The sequence below is a fragment of the Thunnus maccoyii genome, chromosome 17, assembly GCF_910596095.1.
Source record: "Thunnus maccoyii chromosome 17, fThuMac1.1, whole genome shotgun sequence".
Classification (NCBI taxonomy): domain Eukaryota; kingdom Metazoa; phylum Chordata; class Actinopteri; order Scombriformes; family Scombridae; genus Thunnus; species Thunnus maccoyii.
The window spans coordinates 5842038-5868910 of record NC_056549.1 but is presented as its reverse complement, the minus strand read 5'-3'; the positions used below and the strand labels follow the sequence as shown (position 1 = coordinate 5868910).

General features: G+C 39.6%; 1 protein-coding gene across 1 annotated transcript; it reads left to right on the top strand.

Annotated features, from left to right (window-relative positions):
* Positions 1–546: 546 nt before the first annotated feature.
* On the top strand, positions 547–25179 carry LOC121882288 (palmitoyltransferase ZDHHC14-like). Its single transcript, XM_042390430.1, has 9 exons — positions 547–845; positions 4248–4408; positions 6637–6777; positions 7972–8109; positions 11280–11328; positions 14561–14663; positions 14884–14993; positions 23644–23755; positions 24539–25179. Exons 1-9 carry the CDS (start codon positions 559–561, stop codon positions 24998–25000), a joined length of 1563 nt encoding a protein of 520 aa, XP_042246364.1. The 5' UTR covers positions 547–558; the 3' UTR covers positions 25001–25179.
* Positions 25180–26873: the final 1694 nt, after the last annotated feature.

Here is a 26873-nt window from a genome sequence, read left to right as displayed (position 1 = left end):
ATGGAAAACTGTACTTAAGTACAGTGTTTGAGTAAATGTGACTTTGTCACTGCGGTTTCCTTTTTTCTCTACAGTGTGGTTCATCGCGTCAATAGAGGATCTGTGCAGTCCGGGACGCGGAGCTCCAGCGGCTCTGCGGAGGATCAGGATGCTCCACACGTCCTCCTCCTCCTCCTCCTCCTCCTCCTCCGCCTCCTCCTCCTCACCGACAGACACCATCTGAACCTCCAGCCGCTGCCTCCTCCGCTCCGGACCGTCCGGCTCCGTCTCACGTTCAGAACCGGATCTTTTATCCCGGGATATAAAAGCCGGATTATGTGATCGGGACGCAGCTGGGCACGAGGCGGGGGTGTTGTGGTGGCTCGCGATTGGATTTTTTTTTGGGGGGGGGGGTGGGTTTGGACCCTCGCGCGCGTGCATCAGACCACGAGTTGGTGTTTGTTTACAGAAAATTACAGAACAACAGCAGGATTCATCTGAAGATTTGCGGACCCTGAACGCACCATATTACCTGTAATCTCTGCGGTTATTCACCTGTCTGCTCACCTGTGAGGACACATGTCTCAGATGCATCATGCGGTTCTGGAGCAGCAGCAGCAGCAGCCGGGTCAGTACAACCAGATCTGCACCCGCAGCAGCAGCAGCTCCTGCCCGGCCACCGCCGAGACACTGGAGCCGTCCTGCCCGGCCCAGAGGAGCCGGAACCCCCGCAGGAAGTGGCAGGTGTTCCCGGGGAGGAACCGGTTCTACTGCGGGGGCCGGATCATGATGGCGAGGCAGACCGGGGTGTTTTACCTGACCCTGGTGCTCATCCTGCTCACCTGCGGCCTCTTCTTCACCTTCGAGTGAGTCAAACACACACTTTTTTAATTTTGGGATTATTATCTGAGATTTAAACCCAGTTTGTGTAAAAAAAAAAAAAAAAAAAAAAAAAAAAATCTCTCTTAAAGTCTCAACATCAGCTGTGTGACCTTTGACCCCAGCTGGAGGTCATGATGTCAGACAAAAAAGAAGTTAATAGACAGATCTTGATGTAAATGGAAGATGTTTATAGGATTATAGGATTCTGATAAAATATTAAATATAATAATAATATTCTGTGATGGAAACTGATTTTTAATCTTAATTTCTCTTCAGGAATTCAGACTATTTTTAACAGATTTTTTATTATTATTTATTTATTATAATTTAGTCCATAATCAGATTTATTTGTTTATTTTACTGTTTTGTTCTGGGGGTTTTGTTTATTTTATTTTCTTTATTGACTGATGACAAGTTTTTCCACTTGTAAAAAAAAATTATTCTGAGGGGAAAAAAATATTTTTTTATAAGAATTCACTATTTTCACAGAATGTTTATTTTATTTCCATAATCTGATTTTGTGTTTATTTTTCTGCTTTATTCTGAGGTTTTGGAGTTTTAAAAAAATCTTATTTATTTATTTTTTTGTTTGTTTTTTGTTTGTTTGTTTTGTTTTGGTTACAAGATGGTAACCCGCTAAATCTTTCCACTTGAAAGAAAAAATGTTCACCATTTTTTTCTTACCCATCTCTCACGTGGAAATGAGGCTAAATCCCCAAAAATCTGTATCAGATCTCTTATTTATGTTCTGATATTTCATGCACAAACACTATCGACTAAACATATTCACAAGTTTCAGTAAGTATAATTAATATGCATCTGGGAAGGTGGAAAAAATAAACAAGTAAATAAATAAAAAGGGAGGAGGGGAGAAAGGTAAATAAATATGCATAAACATCATCATGAAGATATGATCAACTGTATACGAATGAAATATAAAATATGAACGTCTAAATCAAAAACTTATGATGTATGTAAATTTGCTTTGTTACAGTATTTTGCTTTTGAACAGTGAACAGTTAATTAACGGTTATTTTAATGTTACTTGTGCTCATGGGGTGAGTTTATAATGTTTATGATGACTTCATCTCACATGTCGTCTTCACTGTTGTAAACAAACCGAATCTGAATCTCTGCAGCTGCTTATGATGAAAGTTAAATGTCATGGAATTAACTTTATTAGTTGTGTATTTACTTTATATCTTCTAAAATAGCTTGTTGTTGTTGTTGTTGTTGTTGTTGACGTTAACCTCATAAACCATCAGATTAATATTTCCATCAGTCGTCTCATTATGTCGCTGTAGACCAAAACTAACTATTATTTTCATTATCGATTAATCTGCCGTTTATTTTCTCGACTGATCGATTAGTTGTTTGGTCTGTAAAATGGTGAAAAATGTCTCAAAGATCAACACAAACGTCCTCAAATGTCTCATTTAGTCCACAACACAAAAATATTCAGTTTACTGTCATGAAGAACCAGAAAATATTCACATTTCAGAAGCTGAAACCAGAGAATTTTGACCTTTTTTTTTCTTAAAAAGTGACTCAAAACGATTAATCGATTATCAAACTTGTTTATCCAGTTAATTTAATAGTTGACAACTAATCAATTAATCAACTAATCATTGCAGCTTAACTGCAGACATGATGCCAAAACATCCAGTGAAGAAATCTGCAAATTAACTTTAACTATGAAGTCTGCTTTTATATAAATTAGTATTTAAAAGGTGAAAAAGTTATTTTTTACTTTGCTCCAAGTTATTTAACCTGCAAAAAGTTGTAAAAAGCTTCAGAAGTCAGAAACAGGTTTATTAAGTAGGTTCACACATACAAGGAATTTGCCTTAATGTTGTTGCATAATAATCAAAATATATACAAAAATCAAGAAATCGTAAATAATATGAAATAGAAATTTACATTAAAATATGCAAAACATGTTCTAAATGGAAAAAAAGCAAGTTTAAAGTTTAGATTAAAGAGATGAAATGTGCAAAATATTGAGCAGGAATGTGCAGATGTTCATAGTGTAAACAGTATATACAGATGTGCAATTAATAATAATAAAAGTTTAACCTAATGTGCCATGTTAGAGGAAATAAATATAAGATTATGTGATTTTACGTTAATGTAGCGTCCAGTGTCTGTGAGAGGGAGAGACTCCATGTCAGTCGTCCTTAGAAGGTTTTTAAAAGTTGTATCAAAAGTGTTGAATATCGTCTGTTTCCTGCTGTAAACAGAAACATTAGTTGTTTTTTGCAGCTGTATGTTAGCAGGCTGTCGGGAAACGTTCCACATCTGTAAAGTGAGACCGCTGACAGCAAACACTGTCACTACTGCAGCTAGCGAGTTTAGCTAAAACTTCAAAAACAGATCAACTAAGACAGAGTTTTGTTCTTATATGCGACACGAACTCCGTCACAAAGATAAAACAAGAAACAGAAATCTTGATGTTTGTTTTATTCTGTGAAAGCTACAGTTTTTTTTTTTCCCTTGCAGACTGTGTTTCAGTTCTCTGATTTGTTTCAGTGGATTTATTCACAACAAACACGCCGACACAGCGCGTGATTGATGTTGTGTGTGTGATCAGGTAAAGGTTGTCAGTTTCAGCTCCGCCGCCTCCATCATCAGAGCTAAATTTACCCTCCGAACGTCAGATCAGTGCGAAGACGCTGTTTCTCCTGAGACGCTCAGATCTGTTCTGGGTTTATTCTTCTTTAACGGACACGTTCACAGTTTCTCAAATGTGTCTTAAAACATCAGTCAGGTGTTCATATGAGCAGTGAAACAGGTTTTTCCTCCCTGTAATCGTTCCTCCTGTTCATACTGGCTGTTAAAAGATCCCCTTCAAATGTGCTTTCAGTATAAGTGATGGAGGCCAAAATCTACATTTTGTGCATTTAAAAGTTGTTGTGAAGCTTATATGAGGCTTCAGCAGTCATATCAAGTGGATATCTGACACATTTACAGTCTTTTTAGCATCAAATTCCCTCTTTGTGTTTCCCTGTTGAGCTGCGGTGGAAGTATCGTAACAAAAAGAGGAACTTTGGCACTAAAAAGACTGTAACGTTGAAAGATATCTACTTGATTTGACTCATTTGGACGCTGAAGCTTCATATTAGCTTCAGATAAACTTTTAAACTTTTAAACAGACTTGAAAAATTGCGAACCTGCCCTTTAAAGAAGCATTTTCAAATAAAAGGCAGCATTCAGACTGTCTGTTTGATGTTGGAACAAGAACGGGCCCCTGAGGTGAAACCCCCCGCCGTCCGTGACCCCCCTTGAGTATTTGTGTTTCATGAAGTCCTGAAAACATCAGAGAGGCTCACGTGATTGGCCGAGACCTTCAGGAGTGTTTTGATTGGTCCCCGTCTCTGTGTCTGCAGCTGTCCCTTCCTGGCGTCCAACCTGACCCCGGCCATCCCGGCGGTCGGCGGCGTCCTCTTCATCTTCGTGATGGGGATGCTGTTCAGGGCGAGTTTCAGCGACCCCGGTGTCCTGCCCCGAGCCACGCCGGATGAGGCCGCCGACCTGGAGAGGCAGATCGGTAACCATGGAGACACACATAAACATACACACACATTAGCTCTGGACTGTGCTTTGAAATTAGAAATATTCTCATTCTTGTGTGGTTTTTATCTGCAGTCGTCGCCTTAAATTGACTTACAAGCTGTTACTTTTAATATTTTGACTCTTCATCAGTTTTTTTTAATCTTTACTCTTCATCTCATCGTCACTTATCTTGATTGTTTCTTTTCTCGCTGCAGCTTTTAATCGCCGTCACTCATAATTTCTTCACATCGCCGTCAACATTCATCACCGTAAAGCTGGATTCATGCCCGACGTAACAGAGTAACCCATTCACCCAGACGTATCAATCAAAGTAATTATGATGAAGACTTATCAGTAATTAAAGTGAGAGTGATGGAAAATGTCAGTGAGACACTAACTGACAAAAAAAAAGTTTGTATGAAAGGAAACATTATCGGTGAATAAGCTGCGTCATGTTTGGTCTCTCTGTGCTGATTTGCATCAAGGTTTTCATGGGAAAAACATATTACTAAGATAAATTTGTATGTGCAGAAAATTCAATGATAAATAAATGGTTTGACTTTGTTTGGATTAATAAAAAAGGTCATTTTGGCGTAAGTGTAACCTCAAAGTGTACATATACATTCAGAACAGGTCGTATCTGATGGTTGTATGTGAAAGAAAACCCTAGAAAACCAACGTGTAGACATCAATTATATGAAAATAGCATTTCAGAAGCAGAGATACACACTTCTCTGTGTGACGCTGTGACATGAATCCACTAAGTTTATAATGTTATACTTTTAATATGATATTTGGATGTCTCTGAGGATCACGTAAAACCACAGATTGATTGGACTATTAGGTTACAGACTTGAACTTGTGACCAGGAGGTTGTCGGTTCGATCCCTGGAAAGTGAATAAGCGGCGCTGTGAAAACTTACAGTGATGATAAAAAAAAGGAAAAGTAATGAAACATATCGTAAACAGTGATTTAAAAAGTTTCAGCGTGAAAAGTTAAAGTTTGGCCAAAAGACAAAGTTAAACTGTTCTCGTCAAACTTTCTTCTTCTTTGTTACTTTAATCGCAGTTTTTATACTTTTAATCGTCACTTTTAATCCTCGTTGTTCTAGTTTACGTGTCTGTTGAGGTTTTTTGTTCTTATCAGATGTAAAAGTCTGTAGATGAGCTGGAGAAGCTGCTCTCTAATGATACTGAGTCATCACATCCACTCACCACCTCCTCCAGACACTGTGTGTGTGTGTGTGTGTGTGTGTGTGTGTGTGTGTGTGTGTGTGTGTGTGTGTGTGTGTGTGTGTGTGTGTGTGTGTGTTCAGTCACATGTCATCTCTCCGGTATTCAGACCTCCGCTCTGTCAGAAGTCTGTCTTGGCGAATCAGTCGTTTCCACAGAAACTGAACGTCACTGCTGGAAACTCTCTGATCCATTTCTGGAAACCTGTTATTATTTTTTTTTTTCTCGTTTGTTTGTTATTTATTTATTTTCACGGCGGATACAGAATCTGCGGAGCTGACCGAGCTGTCAATCACCACAGAGCCTGGAATGACCAAATATGGTCCATGTCTGGGTCTGTCGGCAGGAAACGAGCTGGATCTTAAACACACACAGACGCAGGATAGAAACAGTTTTATAGAAGTTATACTGTGACGCAAAGCTTGAAACAACATCCTCACTTCCTGTCTGACAAACTAAACTTAAAACTGATTCCCAAGTTTCAGCTCATTGTTTATCTGTCCGGCTGCAACTTTACAGTTTTGGTTCACTCTCAGCGCTCTCATAGCGTCGTTTTTGGCCGCAGCAGGCAGCTGTTTTCAGAGGAAAAGCTCTAAAAAGTCACTATACACTACCTGCTCAGCACCGAACAACAAACAGACACAGTTAGCTTAAACTAGCTGGTGAACATAGTGTAGCATTTAGCAGCTAAAGATCCAGATATTTCCCTCAGGAGTTGGTGGAGACCAAAAACAGAGCTAAAAGAGAGTGAATATTGGACTTACATTCACCAGGTGGACAGAAACACGACTCCAAATGAATCATAAAGTTGCTCCATAACTGCTGGATGTGGAAATAAGCAACTGTTAAAAGCTGATGATAAGTCAGTGTTGTGTTCACTGCTTGTTTCTGCTGAAAACTAGTCGACCAAACTTCAGTTAATGCAGGTTTTAAAGTTCAAAGTAGAAAAATGCAAGTTAAAAACAGTGTGTTTGTGTTTGTGTTGTTCAGACTCGGCAGGCTGCAGACCGCCGCCCCGCACCAGAGAAGTTCTCATCAACGGTCAGACGGTCAAACTGAAATACTGCTTCACCTGCAAAATCTTCAGACCGCCGCGAGCGTCACACTGCAGCCTGTGTGACAACTGTGTCGGTCAGTTTTTATTCATCTTCTATGTTCCTTTCCGCACAAACAGAACCTTTGACTTCTATGCTCACGCTGAACTTAAAGCGGTCGGCTTGTCCGCTAAAATCTATTCAGACAAGACGTCCGAGTCCTCAACAATGTTGACAAAAAGAGAGACAGGCAGCGTTACTTTCTGCAGTTCTATAAACAGAAAGTAAAGATGCAACAATCTGATGTGAGGTTCAGTTTTATATCACAGTGTCTCAGTCACACTACAGTTTAACCACAATATGTCAAACATACTCCTGTTGCTGCTCAAGCTGCAGACAGACATTAAAATTTCAAATCTGCCAGATCGTTGATCGAGCAGATGATTAAAGGAAAGGTTCACAATTTTTCAAATGTGTCTTAAATCAACAGTCAGGTGTCCATATGAACAGTGAAACAGGTTTTCCTCGCTGTAATCATTCCTCCTGTTCATACTGGATGTTAAAAGAAGCTTCAGATGAACTTTAAAATACATTTTTGTACAGAAGGAGGACTGTAAGTGCATTATGAAAGGATCTTCTAGTGGTCAGTGTGAACAGGAGGAATGATTACAGCAAGAAAAACATGTTTCAATGTTCATTTGGGCTCCTAACCGTTGCTTTAAGACACTTGAAAAACTGTGAACTCGTCCTTTAATCAGACATTGTGATCTCAAAGAACAAGCAAACTGGTACAAGACTGCAACAAGCAAATGATTATTTTCCCAAATTAATCGTTTTGTCTATAAAATGTCTAAAAATAGTGAAAAATGTCTGATATAATGTCTTAGAGCTCGAGGTGACGCCTTCAAATATCTTCTATTATCTGATCAAAGCCCAAAATCTAAAGATACTCAGTTTGTTATCATGTGTGACACATAAAAGTTTCAAATTCTTATATTTGAGAAGCTGCACAAGTTTTACACTTTTTGATTATTCGATTATCAGAATAGTTGCAGCTCTAAATGAATCAGGGGCGACTAGTTGAGGGTTAAAGACTGATGTACGGTATCAGGTTTTACTTTTTTATTGACAGGATGTTTTCTAGTAAAATAAGAAAACTAATAAATTCCATTCAGCTGATATAAAAGTTTTTACCGTGTGATTTTGAATATTTCTGTAAATACAGCTTCTCATCTTCTGTTTCAGTTTTAGAAAATGTCAAAGCTCATTTCTTTAAATGTTTCTGTCTCAGAGCGTTTCGACCATCACTGTCCCTGGGTGGGGAACTGCGTCGGACGGAGGAACTACCGCTTCTTCTACCTGTTCATCCTCTCGCTCTCCTTCCTCACCATCTTCATCTTCGCCTTCGTCATCACCCACGTCATCCTCAGTGAGTTACGCCGCCCACCACTGCGGCTGCCTCCGCTCTGTTTCTACTGTGATTCACTTATTGATTTCTGTATAAAAACAATCAGCTGCTCTGTGTTTCTCTGTAGTACTTTTGTCTCTAAGTCATGTTTTATTATGTGATACAGTCAGATCCTTTTCAAATTCATGTTGTCCAGCTACAGTTTCATTTTATTCCACATTTTAAAGGTCATAGCGAGTAGGTTATGTTAGATTTCAGTCCTGTTCGGCTCTGTATTGAAGCGTCTGTGTGTTGCAGCTCTGCAGCAGCTTCTCATCTGTGTAATGAATGAGACGAGGTCATCAATCCTCCGTAGTCCCGCCCCCTGCCCTGTGATTGACAGGCTGTCAGAGAGAGGCTGACGCTGCAGTCTCTTCCTGTTTCCAGATACTGATCGATCCTTTCAGAGCAGGACACCGTTCATACTGACTCTGCTCATTACTCAGAGCAGTCAGGAGATCAGACGTGTTATTATGTGCACAAAACACAGAGTTTTATCAGTAATCAGATTTCTTTATCATCTGCCATATATTTAAAGGCGACAAATTATGCTTTTTTGTGATTTTCTGTTATTTAAATACTGTTATGATATCAGATATCTGTACTAAACATGGTCAAAGCTCCAAAACCTGAGGTGAACGTATGTAGAAATGCTGCCTGCAAGTCAAAAGCCAGGGCTTCAACCTGCTGTGAACGCTTCGTTTGTGACGTTTTGTTTGACATCGGCTCATCGCATACACTCAGAAGCGGTCGCCCGTTCTGTAGTGTTGGTTACTAAGGTTGTTGCTAAGGTGTTTCCATGTGTTTTTCACTCTCACAGATCAGATCTGATTCAGCTCCAACATGTACGGATGTATTTGAGAAGTTGACATTTGGAGTAAAGAACAAGAAAAAGGAGTGAAATCCTGCTACTATAGTTTGTTTCCGTAGCCTCTGGAGCCGGAGGAAGCTTCCTGAAGCTGACCAATCAGAACAGAGTGGGCTCATCAGGAGGCGGGCCTTAAAGAGACAGGAGCTAAAACGGCCTGTTTCAGACAGAGGCTGAACTGAGGGGCTGCATAAAGGGCCAGAATAAGATACTGCCCTTCAAGCAGTGAGAGTAAAGACGATTAAATTATTTTATCCCCATTCAAGTTAGCAGAGAGATAACTGGAAGTCAGCCAGCTCGGCCAGCGGAAGTCTCTGGTTGCTCATTCAAACAGCCAAAATGTCCCTCCTGACATGAGATTTAAAAACTCTGTATACAGAGAGATTTATCTGGCGGTGATAGGCTTAATCATCATTGTGTAAACTCGTTTGGCAAGGGCTTGAATGTGCCCAAGAAATCACGTTTTGTGGTGATTGTGGTGGACGGCTAAGAATACTACGATGCCTTGTTGATCCGAGCCGTAGAAGAGAGAGAACTGTGAGTAACGTAACGTTGTCTATGAGAAAAATGAGCAGGATTTTTTACTTCTGAACCAGCGGCCCCTGGAATATCTTCTCTGATAACTTAATGTTTAAACTGTGAAGTCAAATTGGAAAAATTAGTTTTTCCAGCAACAGTCATGAGTCAATGCATGGCTTTCCTCTCTCTCTTAACTAAATAGTCCCTGATCACTACTGCACTGCTACTTGATGATGAAATTGACTAAATATTGAATGAGATGAATTATATCCCTCTCTGAAGGTTGATTTTCATAGAAATAAAGTAAATCCACGGCTGCCCAGACAGAAGAGTAAAACCCATCATTGATTTTGTGTTTCTGGGTCTAGAAACACTGACCGATCCTCCGTGTCACACTCATTGACCTAAATCTGTGCGTTCGGGCTGCTGATGCTGTTTTCCAAACAGTCAGAAACTGAACCCTCGGGCTGCTTCAGATTCAAAGTCTTTACAACCGGCAGACTGTCTGAGATAAACCCGTGTCTTCCTCTGAACACTACGCTGCTTGTTTTCTGTTTTTAGCAGCAGAGCTATAAAAAGATCCAGCTAAGTGTCGTGACTTTGATCTACAAGATGTAAATTTAGAGAGCAGAAGCTCTTTGTACTGGCAAGTTCAGCTGGGGATGTTTACTCTTGCTGTCCCACCAGAAGTGTGGCCTCGAAGGCAACCATCAATCTAAAACTTTGGTTCGGGAACGAGCATGATTTCCATGAAAGTCTCTGTGGATATTTACAGTTCTCAGAAAGTAATTTCTAATGATTTTGGTGACCTCTAGCGCCAAGTCAGGATGAAATTTCCTACTTGCAGCTTTAAGCTCACATTCCTATACAGCTCCCCCTTAGAAACATGCATGTTTAACACAATTTAGCTACTTGAATCTTTAAAATATTGAGGATCTTGAGTTTATCACATACAAACTCAGTCTGAAGTGACACATTCACTACCACAAATTTAAATTTATTTTTAATGTATTCCCCAGTTATAGGTGTGTTTGTTCAGTCTTCACATAATATTGAGTATTCAATTTCTCCAGTTTGGTTTTGCTCTTGATTTATTTCTTTGTTTCTTCAGAGTTGAGAAAAATATGGTGGGTAGTCATAAAGTTTCTACGCACTTTTATCATCTCCAGAGGATGAATCCTGAGGTCAAAATGTTGACTTGTTGCCTCAGATCAAGACAGTACAACGGAGTATTGGGGCCACAATTAGGATAACAAATCTGGGATGATTATAAAGTTGTAATATTACAAAAATGAAGTCATAATTTTGCAAGAAAAAGTCATAATATTGCAAGATTTTAATACAAATACAAGTTTAAATAACTGTAGGCTTCAGTAGTCTATGGACTATCTTTAAACGCTGAAACATGCACATCTAATCCAGTCAACCTATAAGTATTATCACAATGACATATTACTCTCAAAGCAACCAAATCTTTTATGACTTTTTTCTTGTATTAAAACTTTTTTTTCTTGAAATATTACAGCTTTTTCCCCAGAAAAATTCTGAGTTTTTTTTATCGTAATATTATGACAATTTTTTTTCTAACTAAGGTTCTTACTCCATCTTATGTCAGAAACCTCCACAACTTAAATTAATTCATGTGTATGTATGCCACAAGACAATTTTCATCCATCCAACAGGTTCTTAGTGTTGCTTATATTTGCATGCCTTTTGCACGTAATGCTAAACTGAATAACGTGAAAACACACTCTGTGTCCTGCAGGATCGAACCGGACAGGTTTCCTGAGTGCACTCAAAGACAGTCCGGCCAGATATCCTTTAACTGTGGAGAGCCAATCAGAAACAGCCAATGTCTCTGAGTTGAGTTTATGATATAAAGCTGCATTAATCAATATGTTTTATATTAACATTGACTGACAATGTTGGATGGATGTTTGCCAACATTTTAGCCTCAACTACTTTATAAGCTGATATTATGTCAGATGTTGTGTTTACAGCTTGTTCTGCTGCCCCCAAGTGGATCAAAAGATTTTAAAAATGAAAAATTAATTTAGGTCTAACAAAATTGAAAATATAAAGGACCAAGAATCGAACCATGAGGAACCCCACATCATTATTGATACTATTAATGGGTCGATTATGTTGCTGTGTGTCTGCTGTTTGCGAACATGTTAGCCACAACTACTTTATAAACTGATAATATTACAGATGTTGTGTTTATAATTTGCTCTGCTGCCCCCAAGTGGACAAAACTTTAAAAAAATAATAATAATAATTTAGTTTTAACTAAACTGAATATATAAAGGATCAAGAATAGAACCCTGAGGAACCCCACTAGTCATTATTGGCACTGTTAATGGGATGATCATGGTGCTCTTTGCCTGCTGTTCACTAACATGTTAGCCACAACTACTTTATAAGCTGATAATGTCAGATGTTGTATTTACAGCTTGTTCTGCTGCCAACAAGTGGACCAAAAATAAATGAATGCAGCTTTAATGGCTGGACAGACTGAGAGATGCCTCTTATGACTTTAAGCTTCATTAAGGCCTTTCATCAGACACACACACATAAACACACACTAAGTAAGTTCATACACAGAAATAATCCATACTTTCAGCCCATACACATGTTTACATAAGCATTTACTTTCTGGTTACATCTCGTCATGCAGTTCATCTTTGCTGCATCTTAATGTTGCCACAGCACAGACACAAAAAATCAGAAGAGGCCATAATTTCTCTCATACACTTCCTCTCCCTCGTTCCCCGTGTAGGTTAATATTGTGTGTTTGTGTTTGCATGCAGCTCTGATAAATCAATGACTCTGACACAGTCACCAACCACAGGTCAATAAGTCCCATAATCCATTGCCAAGGTCAAACCCCTGTCACATGCTCTGGGGGCCACATTTAGATTAATCTCTCTTCACTCTTCTACTGTTTTCTGTTTGTGTCTACTGGAGTCACAAGCTAATAACTGTAATCCTCTTTCTATAATAGTTACTGACAATCCTAGCCCATTAACCTCAGTGTCTATGGATCCCCACATGAGGAATCAAACCATCACCCTCCCCTCCAATAGATCTCCGACTAATTAATCCAAATAGTAAATTATGTTGGAACCTTAAACAGGATAATGTGATCATACCTCTGCCTTCTACTACCAAAGGACGGGACCTGAAGATACGATACGTTATAATGCAATGCACTACGCTATGATATGATACCATACGCAACAATACACTACACTACAATATGATATGATACACTATGATACTATAGGATACGATACACTATGATATGATACAGTACGATATGATACAATACACTACACAAAGATTTGCTACACTACTACGACTTTATTGTCAGTTTATACTGAAATTAATTTTGCGTCCTTAGTTCAGTTTTAAGAGGTTGACACATAACAAATCAAACAATCGTAACATCAAAAATAACACATCATATCCTCTGGATTCAGATCTCAATTAGCAGCACGCTGATCTTGGTTAAGCAACAGGATAGACTGGTATGAAAGAGTTTTAATGGAGGGACTCTAAATCGTCTGTTAGAGGGCGGGACTTCTCCGTCTAAAACATACGAGGAGTCAGAGGACATGCTGTTACTAAGTCTGAGCATGCTCTTGTTGTGATCTACTTAAAAGGAATGTGCCACAGGCTGGCCAATAATCTTTGCACAAATTCAGAATTGGTTGTATAGTTTAGTTTAAAGTTTCACAGATTGGCTGCTGAACCGGACTGTACTGCAGTACAGCATAACACTCTGAATAATAGATTTAAACAGAAAAATGATCTGACCACTGGCTCCAAAAGATCTGAGTCTACAAAGAAAGTAAATATGCTGCTGTATCTTCTTACAAATGAATTTTATATGAGGCATGACAAAAGAAGTGGCCTTGGATAATGTACAGTAGCATATCTAGCTGCTTCATTTATTCTTTTGCTACTTACTGTAGACTGAATACTTATGCTACTGACAGTGAAGTGATGAACAAACTGAAAAGCTCTGAGGCTCATCAGTACTTCAGTAGTAATAAAGTTGGACGTGTTTTGTTGAAGGTTGAACAGAATCTTATCTATCTCAAAGCAGAGATTACTAGAATACTAGAAACAGTTGGAAACAGCTAATCTAGCTAGCCGAGGGTAACAAAGCCTACGTACCAGGACCTCTAAAACTCACCAATTAACACTCAACTTAACCAACTGCTATATGTTTATTGTTTAAGATTGATTTCCCAAAAATCTCTAAGAAAAGGGGAGACACTTGTAGCACAGCGTTAACTCTTGCAGACGCTAGTTCAGTAAAAAGAATAATTGGAAGTTGCGCCTGTAATTCATGCAAGGTATCATGGGGCTGGAATAAGGTTAATAGTAAATTTTATGGAGCCTGGCATGTGTCATAGCAAGAAATATGCAAAAATTATGAAACATTTTGTCATTTTAACATATATTAAAAGGATATAAAAGATAACATAACGTTGAAGAGGAAAATCTAATGTACAGTATCCAGTGTCTCCTTAAACCCAAGCTGCTCATTTAGATTAGATTAGTTCCACTGCCTTATTGTGAACAGGATTTAGCTGTGTTTGCGTGTTTACTTTGACATCCCTGAAAACGTTTCTAAGAACAACTTATGTGTTTCCTGATGAGGAAGATTGTGTAATACAATTAAAAGCTCCAGAATAGCTACTAAAGGACCATGTGGTGAGATTGTTTTGCCAGCGTTTAACGTAATTCTCTGTGAATTGGTGTTTTGTTTTTGTCCATGACACCTGTGGGGCTCCATAGGGTTTTAAAAAACTGCATCTGTGTAGCACAAATGTAAACTTAATTTATTTTAAATCCTATTTATAAAGATTTTGGACAACACCCAAAATGGAAACATATTGACTGTATAACCTGCATACTTTATAACCTGCATAATGTTCAGCTACAGAATGATGTGTTTTAGTTGTATTCATATTTTCAAACTGTTATCTTTGAGTAACTGTGAGCTCAGAGTTTGACCTTGACTCTGGTCTGCACCGTCCTGGAGGTGGTGGTGTGTTTCTTCTCGGTCTGGTCCATCGTCGGTCTGTCGGGGTTTCACACCTACCTGATCAGCTCCAACCAGACCACCAACGAGGACGTGAGTATATGAGGCCTCAAACTGTGGACCGGGGACCACTAGGAGGTCCCTGAGAGGGCTCCACGAGAACCAATCTGATGTCACTGTGACTGAATATGAAAGAGAAAGTTTAACAGTGGCTGTTTTGATCTGAGTGTGATATTTTTGGTGATGAGGAAGTGAACCAACACTCTTCTCTTTGTTTCTGTCCTGGTTTGGTCTGGTCCTGGTCCTGGTTCAGATTAAAGGGTCCTGGTCCACCAAGCGAGGGAAGGACAACTACAACCCCTACAGCTATGGAAACATCCTGACCAACTGCTGCGCTGCTCTGTGTGGACCACTGCCTCCCAGGTCAGTAACGTCCTTTAAAGCACTAAAGCAGCACTAAACTCAGGACTAAACGCTGCACTAACAGGCCCAAATCAGGAATAAACTCAGGACTAAATTCTACACTACCTGGACTAAACTCAGGTATACCAGGACTAAACTCAAGATTATCAGGACTAAATTCTGCACTACTCGGACAAAATTTCGGACTATCAGGTTTAAACTCAGGACTAAACTCTGCACTACTAGGACTAAACTCAGGACTATCAGGACTAAACTCAGGTCTACCAGGACTAAACTCAGGTCTATCAGGACTAAACTCAGGTCCACCAGGACTAAACTCAGGACTATCAGAACTAAACTCAGGTCTACCAGGACTAAACTCAGGTCTAACAGGACTAAATTCAGGTCTACCAGGACTAAACTCAGATCTACCAGAACTAAACTCGGGTCTACCAGGACTAAACTCAGGTCTACCAGGACTAAACTCAGGACTAAACTCCGCACTAAATTTAGGACTAAACTTGTGTCTATATTCAGGACTAAACTCAGGTCTACCAGGACTAAACTCAAGACTAAACTCCGCACTAAATTTAGGACTAAACTTGTGTCTATATTCAGGACTAAACTCAGGTCTACCAGGACTAAACTCAGGACTATCAGAACTAAACTCAGGTCTACCAGGACTAAATTCAGGTCTACCAGGACTAAACTCAGGTCTACCAGGACTAAACTCAGGACTATCAGGACTAAACTCAGGACTATCAAGACTAAACTCAGGACTAAACTCAGCACTAAATTTAGGACTAAACTCGCGTCTATATTCAGGACTAAACTCAGGAGTAACAGGTCTAACCTTAGCACAATCAGGACTAAACTCAGCACTGAAGTCAGCACTAAACTGGTCTAAATTTAGGACTAAACTAAAAACTATCAGGATCAAAATCAGCACTAAACCACATGTAAAAAATAGAAACCAGGTAGTTTTCACTGTCCTCTCTGGTCTTTAGTGGAAGATTAGGATCAGTCTCAGATTGTGTTGAGGGCTGAGATATTATGTGTAATAAATCTTAAGAAGAACATTTTGCTGTCTCTTTGTGAAGTTTAATTGGCAGTAGCATATTAAAGTTTGATTGACATCCGACATTACGTGTATTGTTTCAATTCCTGTTAGTATAAAGTGGTAAAGTGTATTGATTTTTTTTTTGTATACTATCTGCTCAAACAGTAAACTGTGATGATATGAACCAGAATCCAATAATAATTTAATTGTGTTTAATCTATGAACAGAAAAAGTGGATTTAAGGTTTAGTTATTCTTGAAACATATCTTTTAAAATCCAGACTCCACTGTTAGTCATTCAAAAGCAACACTCCGAATGTGTGTTGCCAAAGTTAAAAATTCATTGTATTTCATTCCTCACATTTTCATCATCCACTGTTCCTGCTGTTGTCATGTCTGCTTTATGTTTCCTTCAGCTGGTCGCTGGAGATCAAAATATCAAACCAAAACAGCTGCAGGGCTGAAACTCTGAGTTGCCAACTGAATCCACATTATGTCACATCACTCGGCACTTCTGTCTTTCTCTGCGATTCTGTTTTTTCTTTCCATCATCTTCCTTTCCTCCTCTCTCAGCAGACAGACAGTGTGTTTCTGTGTTTAATGAGGACAGCTTTCAGTTGAGACCTTCCTTGAAGTAATTACACTTTTCCTCCTCCTCCTCCTCTTTGTCTCAGAGAAGTCAAGTCAGTTTTATTTATATAGCGCCAAATTATAACAGACTTTATGAGTTTGAATAAGGGCACTTTTCACATAGAGCAGGTCTAGACAGTACTCTTTAATTTACAGAGAACCAACATTCACTCATGAACAAACAGTTGGCGACAGTGGCAAGGAAAAACTCCCCTTTAACGGGAAGAAACCTCAAGCAGAACCGGGCTCTGGGTGAGCGACCATCTGCCTCTACCAGTTGGGTTGAGAGAGAGAGAGAGGGAGAGAGCAGGAGGAAAGAGAGCATAGCACAATGCAAGCTCCACATACCAATGTATAGTAATAATAGTAATAATAAGACTAATAATAATAATTGTAGCAGTGGGTGTTGAGCAGGATCACGGGGGCAGTGGGTGGCTTGCAATCACAGATCCAGTTTCTACTAACCTGACGCGAAAATTACTTGGTAGGTGATTGGATGAACCATCCGTCTATCACCGTCTACTCTGGCTGTCGTTACACCTAAACCACGCCTGTAGCTGCCAGTAGTTCCTCACTGGACGCTGATTGGTCTGAACCGCTGTTGGTTCGGCCACAAGTGTATAACTTGAAGCCTGACGAGATGGATTCTTGTGATCGAGCGAGTTAGTAACATGACTTAATGGGACATGAATGCGCACAGATGGAGATGGAGAAGAGGAGAGAGGAGCTCAGTGCATCATGGGAAGTCCCCCGGCAGTCTAGGCCTATAGAAGCATAACTAGTGGCTGGTCCAGGGCAAGCCAGAGCCAGCCCTCACTGTAAGCTTTATCAAAAAGGAAGAACAGCCTCTCTCTGCCGTTCTCCTCCACAGACATCAATGCTCTCTGTCGCTGCTGACAAGCCGAGCTGCAAAATTAATCAAAAAACAATCAAAGTCACAGTATGGATCGCTGGAGAAGAATCATGTCTGCCTCCTCGTCTCTGCTCTCATCAGCTCTTGTGTTTCCGTCTGCACAACTTCTCTGTCGTATATTGTCATTACAGAGAGTCTGAGGGGATATATGACCCGTCTGTAAACCTGCGTGGTGATTCTCAGACACTTTGCCAACATTCTTTATTGCTTTCTCAAAGTAGCTGATTCGTCCAGTTTAACTCAGTTGGTCTGAAAATTCATGGGAGCAAAGTTTATTAAATGAGGTTTGGAAAATTTAACAAAGGGGTGGATTTTGGGGTTTGAACCATCCCTAGAATATTCAAATATATCTTAAATGTTTAATAGACAATATGTGGCTAAAAGTACAGAATACGGATATTTGACACTTGAATAAAATATGTAAATGTTGGGCCATATTCAGCCCTCCAGCAAAAATATTTGTCCCACTGATGAAAGCAGAAGTTTCGACTTTCATAGTTTACATCAAAACAAACTAAATCTCAATGAATATAATCGTGATACAGCTAATCCTGCCCCCACATCAGGAGAGGCATTAACAACATGGTGTCACTGTGCTGTTTGAGCAGAAATTAAGGCTAAAAAAAACCCCAGAAATGACACTTTAATGTGTGAATTCTGACGCTGTTTCAATTTCACAACTTGGACCAGAACAGATTTGTCCTTCACAAACACAAATTGGTGTCAGTCTGACAGAAACAATATCTTTTTGTTTCTAAGACAACAACAACAGAACTTTCAATCACCCATAAATGAAGCAGGACGCTGTTTATCGTGTGGATAACCAATAAAGTACGTCTCTAGTCTCCAAGTGCAACACAAAACATATATACACGTATGAGTCATTTTTAGACAAAGTAGGATTAAAATAAGATGTTACCCCTCACTTACTGATATTAAACATGGCATCAGATACAATCATAAACTCTGTTAGAAATCTATTGTATTCTTAAATTAATTAAAAGAACTAAACTTAACATATAGGTTTTTTCACTGCACTGGACATCTTGAAAAAAACTGGACCATGGTTGAACATAACTGCTGACCCTTGAAGTATGTTGAATAGCACAACCTCAACCAACCCACAATCTCTCATTGAGCCTTTCTTTCATCTGTCTTTCTGAGAAAATGAGGTGTGTTCCTGGAGTTTACTTTCCATATTCTAAGAAAAATTGTCTCCACTACAGCAGCTGCTATCAGAAGTTGCAGCTGCTATCCCCTCAAATGCCGCTATAGTGCAACACTTAAGGTAAAAAGTTGCAGGGGGTTTTCTGTGAATCACAGTTTTCATGTGTTCATGTCAACAGCAACAGTGAACACAACAGCAGTGAGCACGGTGCCAAAGCTTTGGGTCCATCCTGTCGGTCCTGTGGGCCGCCACTGCTTCAACTTCGAAGGGTTTGAGCCGAGCCCCTCGTATTTATGGTCCGCAAAACTGGTATTTTAATGTAACAAAGTGGAACGACAGGGGGGAGGGGGAGAAATATAACAAGACGCATACAGGCCATGGATGTATTACAGGCAGTAAAGTTACTGTTTACAGTGAGCACAAAAGCTTCAAATTGAGTGGCTTTAATTAGCAGAGGTGTGCACACACAGAGCTCTCCACAAACATAAACCAACTTTCATGTATTTTGCTTCTTTTACTTCTCTAGTATTTTGCATCTATAACATAATCTACTAAAATGTCCGTCAGAATAAGCTACAGCTATTAATGTGACTCAGGCAGGTCTGAAACGTGTTAGATAGTCTGAATTTTACATTAATGTCATTGAAGTGTCACTGAATGTAATCCAGGATGTTGCAGAAACATCAATACTGATGTTGTTTGTTGCCCACAGCTGGCTGCATTAGATTCTTTCTTTTGACTTTATTAAATACCTGCAGCATCACGCAGCAGCTGAAACTATAAGTGTCTTTAAATTGAGAGAGTAATGTGCGCATTTACGCACATGGCACAGCAGCGGTAACTTCGTTAACACCGGATCGGTCAGGATCTGATTGTAATTAATTTTCTGTGTTCTGCTACACATCTACACCGTTGACTGTACACAAAGAGGTCAATTGTTACACAAAGATTGCAGGTTTATATGGTGGAATTGTTTGTAACAAAGCAGCCCTCATGAATGAATCCTGAGCTCCAACAGAGCTGTCAGGACATATTTATTTTAAGTACCTAAAAGTCCAAGATAAGCCTACCACCCCACTATCCCACCCTACTGTATACTTGCTACTTTATTCTTCCACTCCACCACATTTCAGAGGGAAATATTGTACTTTCTGCTCCACTACATTTATTTGACAGCTTTAGTTACTTTTCAGATGAAGATTTGACACAATGGATAATATAACAAGCTTTTATAATACAACACATTGTTAAAGATGAAACCAGTGGTTTCCAACCTTTTTGGCTTTTGAAGTCTTACAAAAAGCAGCGTGTAGTCGGGGTCACATTTCACATGTCTATGAGTTGTTAACAGCTCCACCAAATAGTGATTTTTCCCTCTAAACTTCTCACATGCTTTCATTTCAATAAATGTTCAAATGATCCAATAGTTCAGCAAAAATCAAAGATTAGAGAAAAAGTCCAAAAACTGAAAATAGATTTGTGTATCAGAACTTTGTTTTTTCTTCTTTCCTCTCCCATTAATCATCTCACGACCCCTCAGATTTATCTGCTGACCCTTTGGAGGGGCCAGACCCCTAGGTTGGGAACCACTGGACTAAACTAGCTAACTGTATATAAAGTAGTTGAAACTAGCTCCACCTCCAGCAGCTACAACAGTAACATGCTGCTCTAACACTGATGCTTCAGTATTAATAATCTAATGATGTCATATATAATAATATATCAGTCAGAGGGACCAAACCACTACTTTTACTGCAATACTTTAACTACATCAAGCTCATAATACTTGTGTACTTTTACTGCAGTAGGATTTTTCATGCAGGACTTTTACTTCTGGAGAATCAGAGTACTTCTTCCACCACTGAAAAAAGTACAGCTCCTACAAACATTTACTCACGTCATCATAACTTGGTTTTGTCCATATCCATAAAATTCACCAACACTCTCTTCTGATGACAATTTTCTAACGTTTTAGCTTAAAAAAAATCTAATTAAAAAAATCTAATGAAAATCGTGATATTGATTTCAACAATAGTGGCCAGTCCTGTGTGTTCACATTATTTTGTCCACCCCCTGTGTGACTGAGAGCTTTTATCTCTAACCCAGCGTCTATCCACAGGAAAAAACAAAAAGTGTTATTGATTATCTATTGACTGATTGATGAAGCCTGACACAGATAAAACAAGACTCTTGAGTGATTTGAGTGATGATGGATGACAGCGAGCGAGCCGCCTGTGGGAGGATGTGAGAGAGAGAGAGTGCACGTGTCAGCAGAGGATGAAGATGTAACTGCTGATGATGAGAGGATAACGATGATGATGATAATGAGAGGAAGGTGGAAGAGATGTTTGTTTTCCAGGCTGAACATATGGACACAGACTCATTACACAGTCTGTGTGTTGGGTCGTACCAGCTGGTGTGTGTGTGTGTGTGTCTGTTATAGGCTACTTTCAGGGACACATTTCAGAATAAAGACCAGTTAAGTGGGGACGGCTTGTGCAATTAGGGACAAAAGCCGTGTCCTCAATTGGTAAAACACTGATTTTTGGGTCAATGGTTAAGGTTAGGGTTAGGATTAGGGTTATCAATCAAATCAAATCAAATTAATTTATAAAGCACATTTAAAAACAACAACAGTTGACCAAAGTGCTGTACAATCATGATAACAAAGGCCATGAAAACACAATTAAGACGCAAAGACCGGTTTAACAGACAAAAGAGACATTTCTTGGTTTTAACACACCGAGTATAAAGCCAAGGAACAAAAATGAGTTTTAAGGTAGGTTAGACAAGTGGTGGTTATGGTTAGGCTTAGGGTAAGTCTCCAGGAAATTAATGTAAGTCTACGTAATGTCCCTAAAAGTGACCTAAGCAAACATGTGTGTGTGTGTGTGTGTGTGTGTGTGTGTGTAGTCTTCATGGGGACCAAAGCCCGGTCCTAAAGTCCAAAATGTCATATCTGAGGTGTTGGTTAAGGTTTGGGTTAAGTTGTCCACAATGAATGGAAGTCAATGTAATGTCCTAACAAGTGTAGCTGTGCAAACTTGTCTGTGTGTGTGTGTGTGTCTGTCTGTCATAGGCTACTTTCAGGGACAAATTTCAGACTAAAGACTAGTTAATTGGGGACGGCTCGTGCAATTAGGGACAAAAGCCGTGTCTCCAATTGGTAAAACACTGATTTTTGGGTCAGTGGTTAAGGTTAGGGTTAGGTTAGGTTAGGTCAAAGTTATGGTTAGGCTTAGGGTAATACTCCAGGAAATGAATGTAAGTCTATGTAATGTCCCCAAAAGTGACATAAGCAAACGTGTGTGTGTGTGCGTGTGTGTGTGTGTGTGTGCGTGTGTGTGTGTGTGTGTGTGTGTAGTCCTCATGGAGACCAAAGCCCAGTCCTGACATCCAAAATGTAATTTCTGAGGTCTTGGTTAAGGTTTGGGTTAAGTTGTCCACAATGAATGGAAGTCAATGTAATGTCCTAACAAGGATAGCTGTGCAAACTTGTGTGTGTGTGTGTGTGTGTGTGTGTGTGTGTCAGAGTGTTTGACAGCTTATTAACATGTCGGCTTCACCTGCTGCTGACACCCCCTGAGTGTTGGGGGATGACAGGTGGTGAGATCCATCTGCACAAACATGAAAAAGGCTTTTTTTTTTTTTTTTTTAGGTCAAGCAGAGAGCTTTGGAGTTCCTGCTGTAAAAACCTTGTTCATGTTCTCATAGAAAATGTGAGGTGACGGACAGAAAAATCATCTGAACAGAAGATGAACAGCTGTGTTATAAAACATCTGGGTCATTGACAGAAAGTCAAAGGTACAAGACTGTGGACATAAAAACTGAAACTCTCAAGGTGCATTTTAGGAAGAAACTGTTGTACTGTTGAAGTGAACGGTGATGTGTTGACTTACATACTGAAGTAGGGCTGCAGCTAGCAATTAGTTTCATTATTGATTAATCTGCCAATTATTTTCTCAATTAACCGATTAGTTGTTTGGTTTAAAGAGTAACAGAAAATACAGAGATAAGCAGCAAATCCTCTAACTGAAGAGGCTATAACGAGCAAATTTTTGCTTGAAAAATGACTCAAACGATTAATCGATTATCAAAATAATTGCCGATTTAATTTTCTGCCAATCAACTAATCGATTAACTGACTAATCGTTGCAGCTCTATACTGAAGTGGATTTGAATGGTGATGCGTTCACTTACTGTTGTTCAATGGTGATGCATTCACTTACTGTTTTTCTTACTGAACTACATTTGAAAGGTGATGCGTTCAGTTGCTGTTGTTCATTGGTGATGCGTTCACTTGCTGTACGTACTGTAATCAATTTGAATGGTGAATTGTTCACTTACTTACATAAATATGTTTAGGGACCTTTGTTGATTGTCATCCCCCTCCTCTCTGTTTCCTGTCTCTCTCTTTACCTTCAGCTGTCAAATAAAGACAAAAATGCTCCAAAAAATGTAATCTTGAAAACAAAAAAGAAGCGCAAGAACTTCTTAGTCAGAACTAAACAAAATTATTAAAATCAGCAACATGATATGTGATTTCCTACAACATTGTACCCCTCCGGCCAGCATTGTGCAGCATCTCTGGCCATAATGCTTGTTGCCTGGCAACATCACTATGACGACAAGATTTCAGGAAGTGGAGCACCCTGGTGGGACTAAGGTGACCATGAAGTGCGACGTCAACGTCACCCACCCACCTCTCTGTGTCTCTACTGTCACTGTCAAATAAAAACACCAAAAGCTGTCTTATGAAATATACATGTGTGTATATAAAAGGGTTAAGACAAGAAGTAAGATCCAACATGAAGCAGAATTGATTACTGAGATTCAGTTTTGCAGCTCACTGACTCATCTCAACGTCTCTCTCTCTCTCTCTCTCTCTTCTTGTGTCCCAGTTTGATTGACAGGAGAGGCCTGATCCAGTCTGACACGCCGCAGACCGTCTCTCAGTCCAACGGGACCAGCGGCGGTGGAAGTTACGCCTCCACTCAGCTCCACAGTCACATGGTAGGTGGAGGATGACATCACTCCTTGCTGTATGTAGGAGGACGGTGACAGCTGATCAATACGGACATGTGATATATGATATAAATCATCAGGACGTGGAGGAACAAATCTGGTCCGCTGAAGAGAAGCTGCAGTCATAACATTAATAATAATAATAATAATAATAATAATAATAATAATAATAATAATAATAACAACAGTTAGACAGCATCTTGTAGCAAAATCTTTTATAATTTTGCAGATTACAGGTTATTCCTTTCCAGCACTGTGGTCAGTTCAGGCTTTGTAGTTTGGATTTGACTCTAATAAGCTTATTTTGAGCCGCCTGAAGCTTATTTTTTTAATGATTTATAGAGAACTGCTGCACCAGAGGGGATACCAGAATTGAAATAAAAACCCAGCCTGAGGTTTTTTTTTACTGTTGCAGGGTTGTGATTTGTGCTTTTCTAGACAAGAATTTAATCTTTTGACAAATTTTTAAAGTGCTCTTAGTGCCACGGCATCTCCAGAGAGCTGATTAAATATTACCTAAATAATAAAACAGTAGTTCTGGACAATCTGGAAAGAAAATCACTAAACTATTTTGAGAATTGATTAATCATTTTGAGTCATTTTTAACAGATTGGTTAAGTTTTATGGTTCCACGGAAAATAATCGTTAGTTGCAGCTCAAACTAATTCACATTTTGCTTTGCAGTTGTAACGCTGTAAAGGAAACATTCTTACTGTCTGTTCTCCTGTGAATTTAAATGAATATTTAGCTTTTCTTTAAATCTGTCCTCAGTGTGATCAGGATCAGTGCATCCAGAGCACCAAGTTTGTCCTCCAGGCAGCAGCCACCCCTCTGCTCCACAGCGACCCCGTGGTTCTGGCCCCTCTGCCGGGGAAGACCACCACCCTGGGGGGCCCCTGCGCCTACCTGGCCCCCACCCAGCCATCAGTGCCGTCCTGCGGCGGAGACGTCCTGACCCTTAGAGACGCCGCTGCGGACTCCCACTGCCACCACCACCTCCACCACCACCACCATCACCACCACCACCATTTCGTCAGCCCCGAGGAGACGCCCTGCACCACGCCGCAGGGCGCCCTGCCCTGCCCCGCCCACCTGCCCCCACATCCACACGCCCACCTCCACCCCCAACCACTCCCACCTGTCCCCACCCCAGCTGCCCTGTACGACCCCGCCAGCCAGGACGCTCTGCATGAGGACTCTGTGAGAGGACTGGTCAAACTCAGCTCCGTCTGACCACATCATGTTTGTTTTGATTTGATCGCCACAGAGAGTCGAAATGAAACCGGAACGAGAAACATTTGTAGTAACATAAATAACTAAAAAATCCAGCCTTGGAACAAAACTTTACTCATAAAACATCTTGAAGGACGGGTTCACAGGTTTTCAAGTCTGTCTTGAAACAACAGTCAGGAGCCCAAATAAACATTGAAGCATGTTTTTCTTGCTGTAATCATTCCTCCTGTTCATACTGACCATTAGAAGATCCCTTCATAATGCACTTACAATGTAAAAGATGGAGGACAAAATCCATAGTCTTCCTTCTGTGCAAAAATGTATTTAACAGTTTATGTGAAGCTAATATGAAGCTTCAGCGTCCAAATGAGTCAAATCAAGTAGATATCTTTCAACGTTACAGTCTAATTATTACTGAATTCCCTCGTTGTGTTTGGACAGTATTTACCTGTCGAGCTGTAGTCAAGGGACAGTAACAGAAAAAGGAAAGTTTTAGTGAAAAAATGTATTTAAGAGTGTATCTTTATCTGTCCAAATGAGTCAAAGTCCAGTGCCAAAGTTCCTCTTTTTGTTACTATACTTCCACCACAGCTCAACAGGGAAACACTGTCTGAGGAAACACAAAGAGGGAATTTGATGCTAAAAAGACTGTAAATGTGTCAGATATCCACTTGATATGACTAACTCAGACTGCTGAAGCCTCATATAAGCTTCACATCAACTTTTAAATGATTGTGTGAACACAATGTGGATTTTGGCCTCCATCACTTACATTGAAAGCACATTTGAAGGATCTTTTAATATCCAGTATGAACAGGAGGAATGATTACAGCGAGGAAAACCTCTTTTACTGTTCATATGGACACCTGACTGCTGTTTTAAGACACCCTTGAGAAATTATGAAGCTGTCCTTTAATCTGCTGTCAAACTGCAGCTTGACCAAAGTTAGATTTTGTTCTGGTTCACTTCCTTTTTATGTTTTTTTATTTTTTAACCATGTGTTTTAACCTCTCCGGGATCCTCTTTCCTCCTTTTATTGTGCTCTTCTGTGCTCTTAATGAAGTAAAATTATTAATATTTTACCCAGAATAAGCTACTCCGGTACCAAAATGGATGTGTCCACCTCCCACTGCAGTCGCACCAGGACCAAAATCAAAACGATGGACCTTTTTTTTTTTTTTTTTTAACATCCAATCAAGCAGCTGATCAAATCGACTTATTTGTGAAAGTTTTCAGTGTTAATGTGGGATCTGGAGAATCAACATTTTTGACTCAACTTGACTCTTTTCGTTTGATTCGACAGACAAACATGAAACAGGACCGAGTTTCCCCAAAAACATCTGCAGAGCCGAGTTCATCAGTTTGTGTACATGAAAGCACCGACACTGCCAGCTAGACTTCACCTCTTTAACACTGACGGACCCTCCTGAGGCTCCAACATCATTCAAACTCACTAATTCTAGAGGGGACCCAAAGGTTTATGTAGGCACTGAGTAAGTCTGACTGAATTTGGGGAGAATTTTTATGAAATGATGCAAATGAAAACACAATATTGCCAAAAGAAAGGACTGTGTCATCCACAGAATTAGGGGGAAATCTTAATTTTAAAGTAAACAATAATATTTTGAACAATAGCGTTCCTCTGTCTTTGACGCTGTGATTAATCAGTAATTAAAATTATTGTTAGTTGCAGCTCTATATGTGTGTGGAAAAAGTGTTTATAGTCACTGAAAAAGGGGGAAAGTCAGAGCTGAAAAGGTGAAGATTTTGTGCTTTAAAATGCCTTATTTTTTATTTAATTAAAGGAAAGGTTCATATTTTTTAAATTCTATCTTACGCCCAGATATACAGCCCATTGACAGAGTTAAAGGTT

Bases quoted from the DNA above. Each gene is read 5' to 3' on its own strand.
- LOC121882288 (XM_042390430.1), top strand. From the start codon at position 559: ATGTCTCAGATGCATCATGCGGTTCTGGAGCAGCAGCAGCAGCAGCCG. The intron at 846-4,247 runs GTGAGTCAAACA...CTGTGTCTGCAG, and splicing joins GGCCTCTTCTTCACCTTCGA to CTGTCCCTTCCTGGCGTCCA. The intron at 4,409-6,636 runs GTAACCATGGAG...TGTGTTGTTCAG, and splicing joins CGACCTGGAGAGGCAGATCG to ACTCGGCAGGCTGCAGACCG.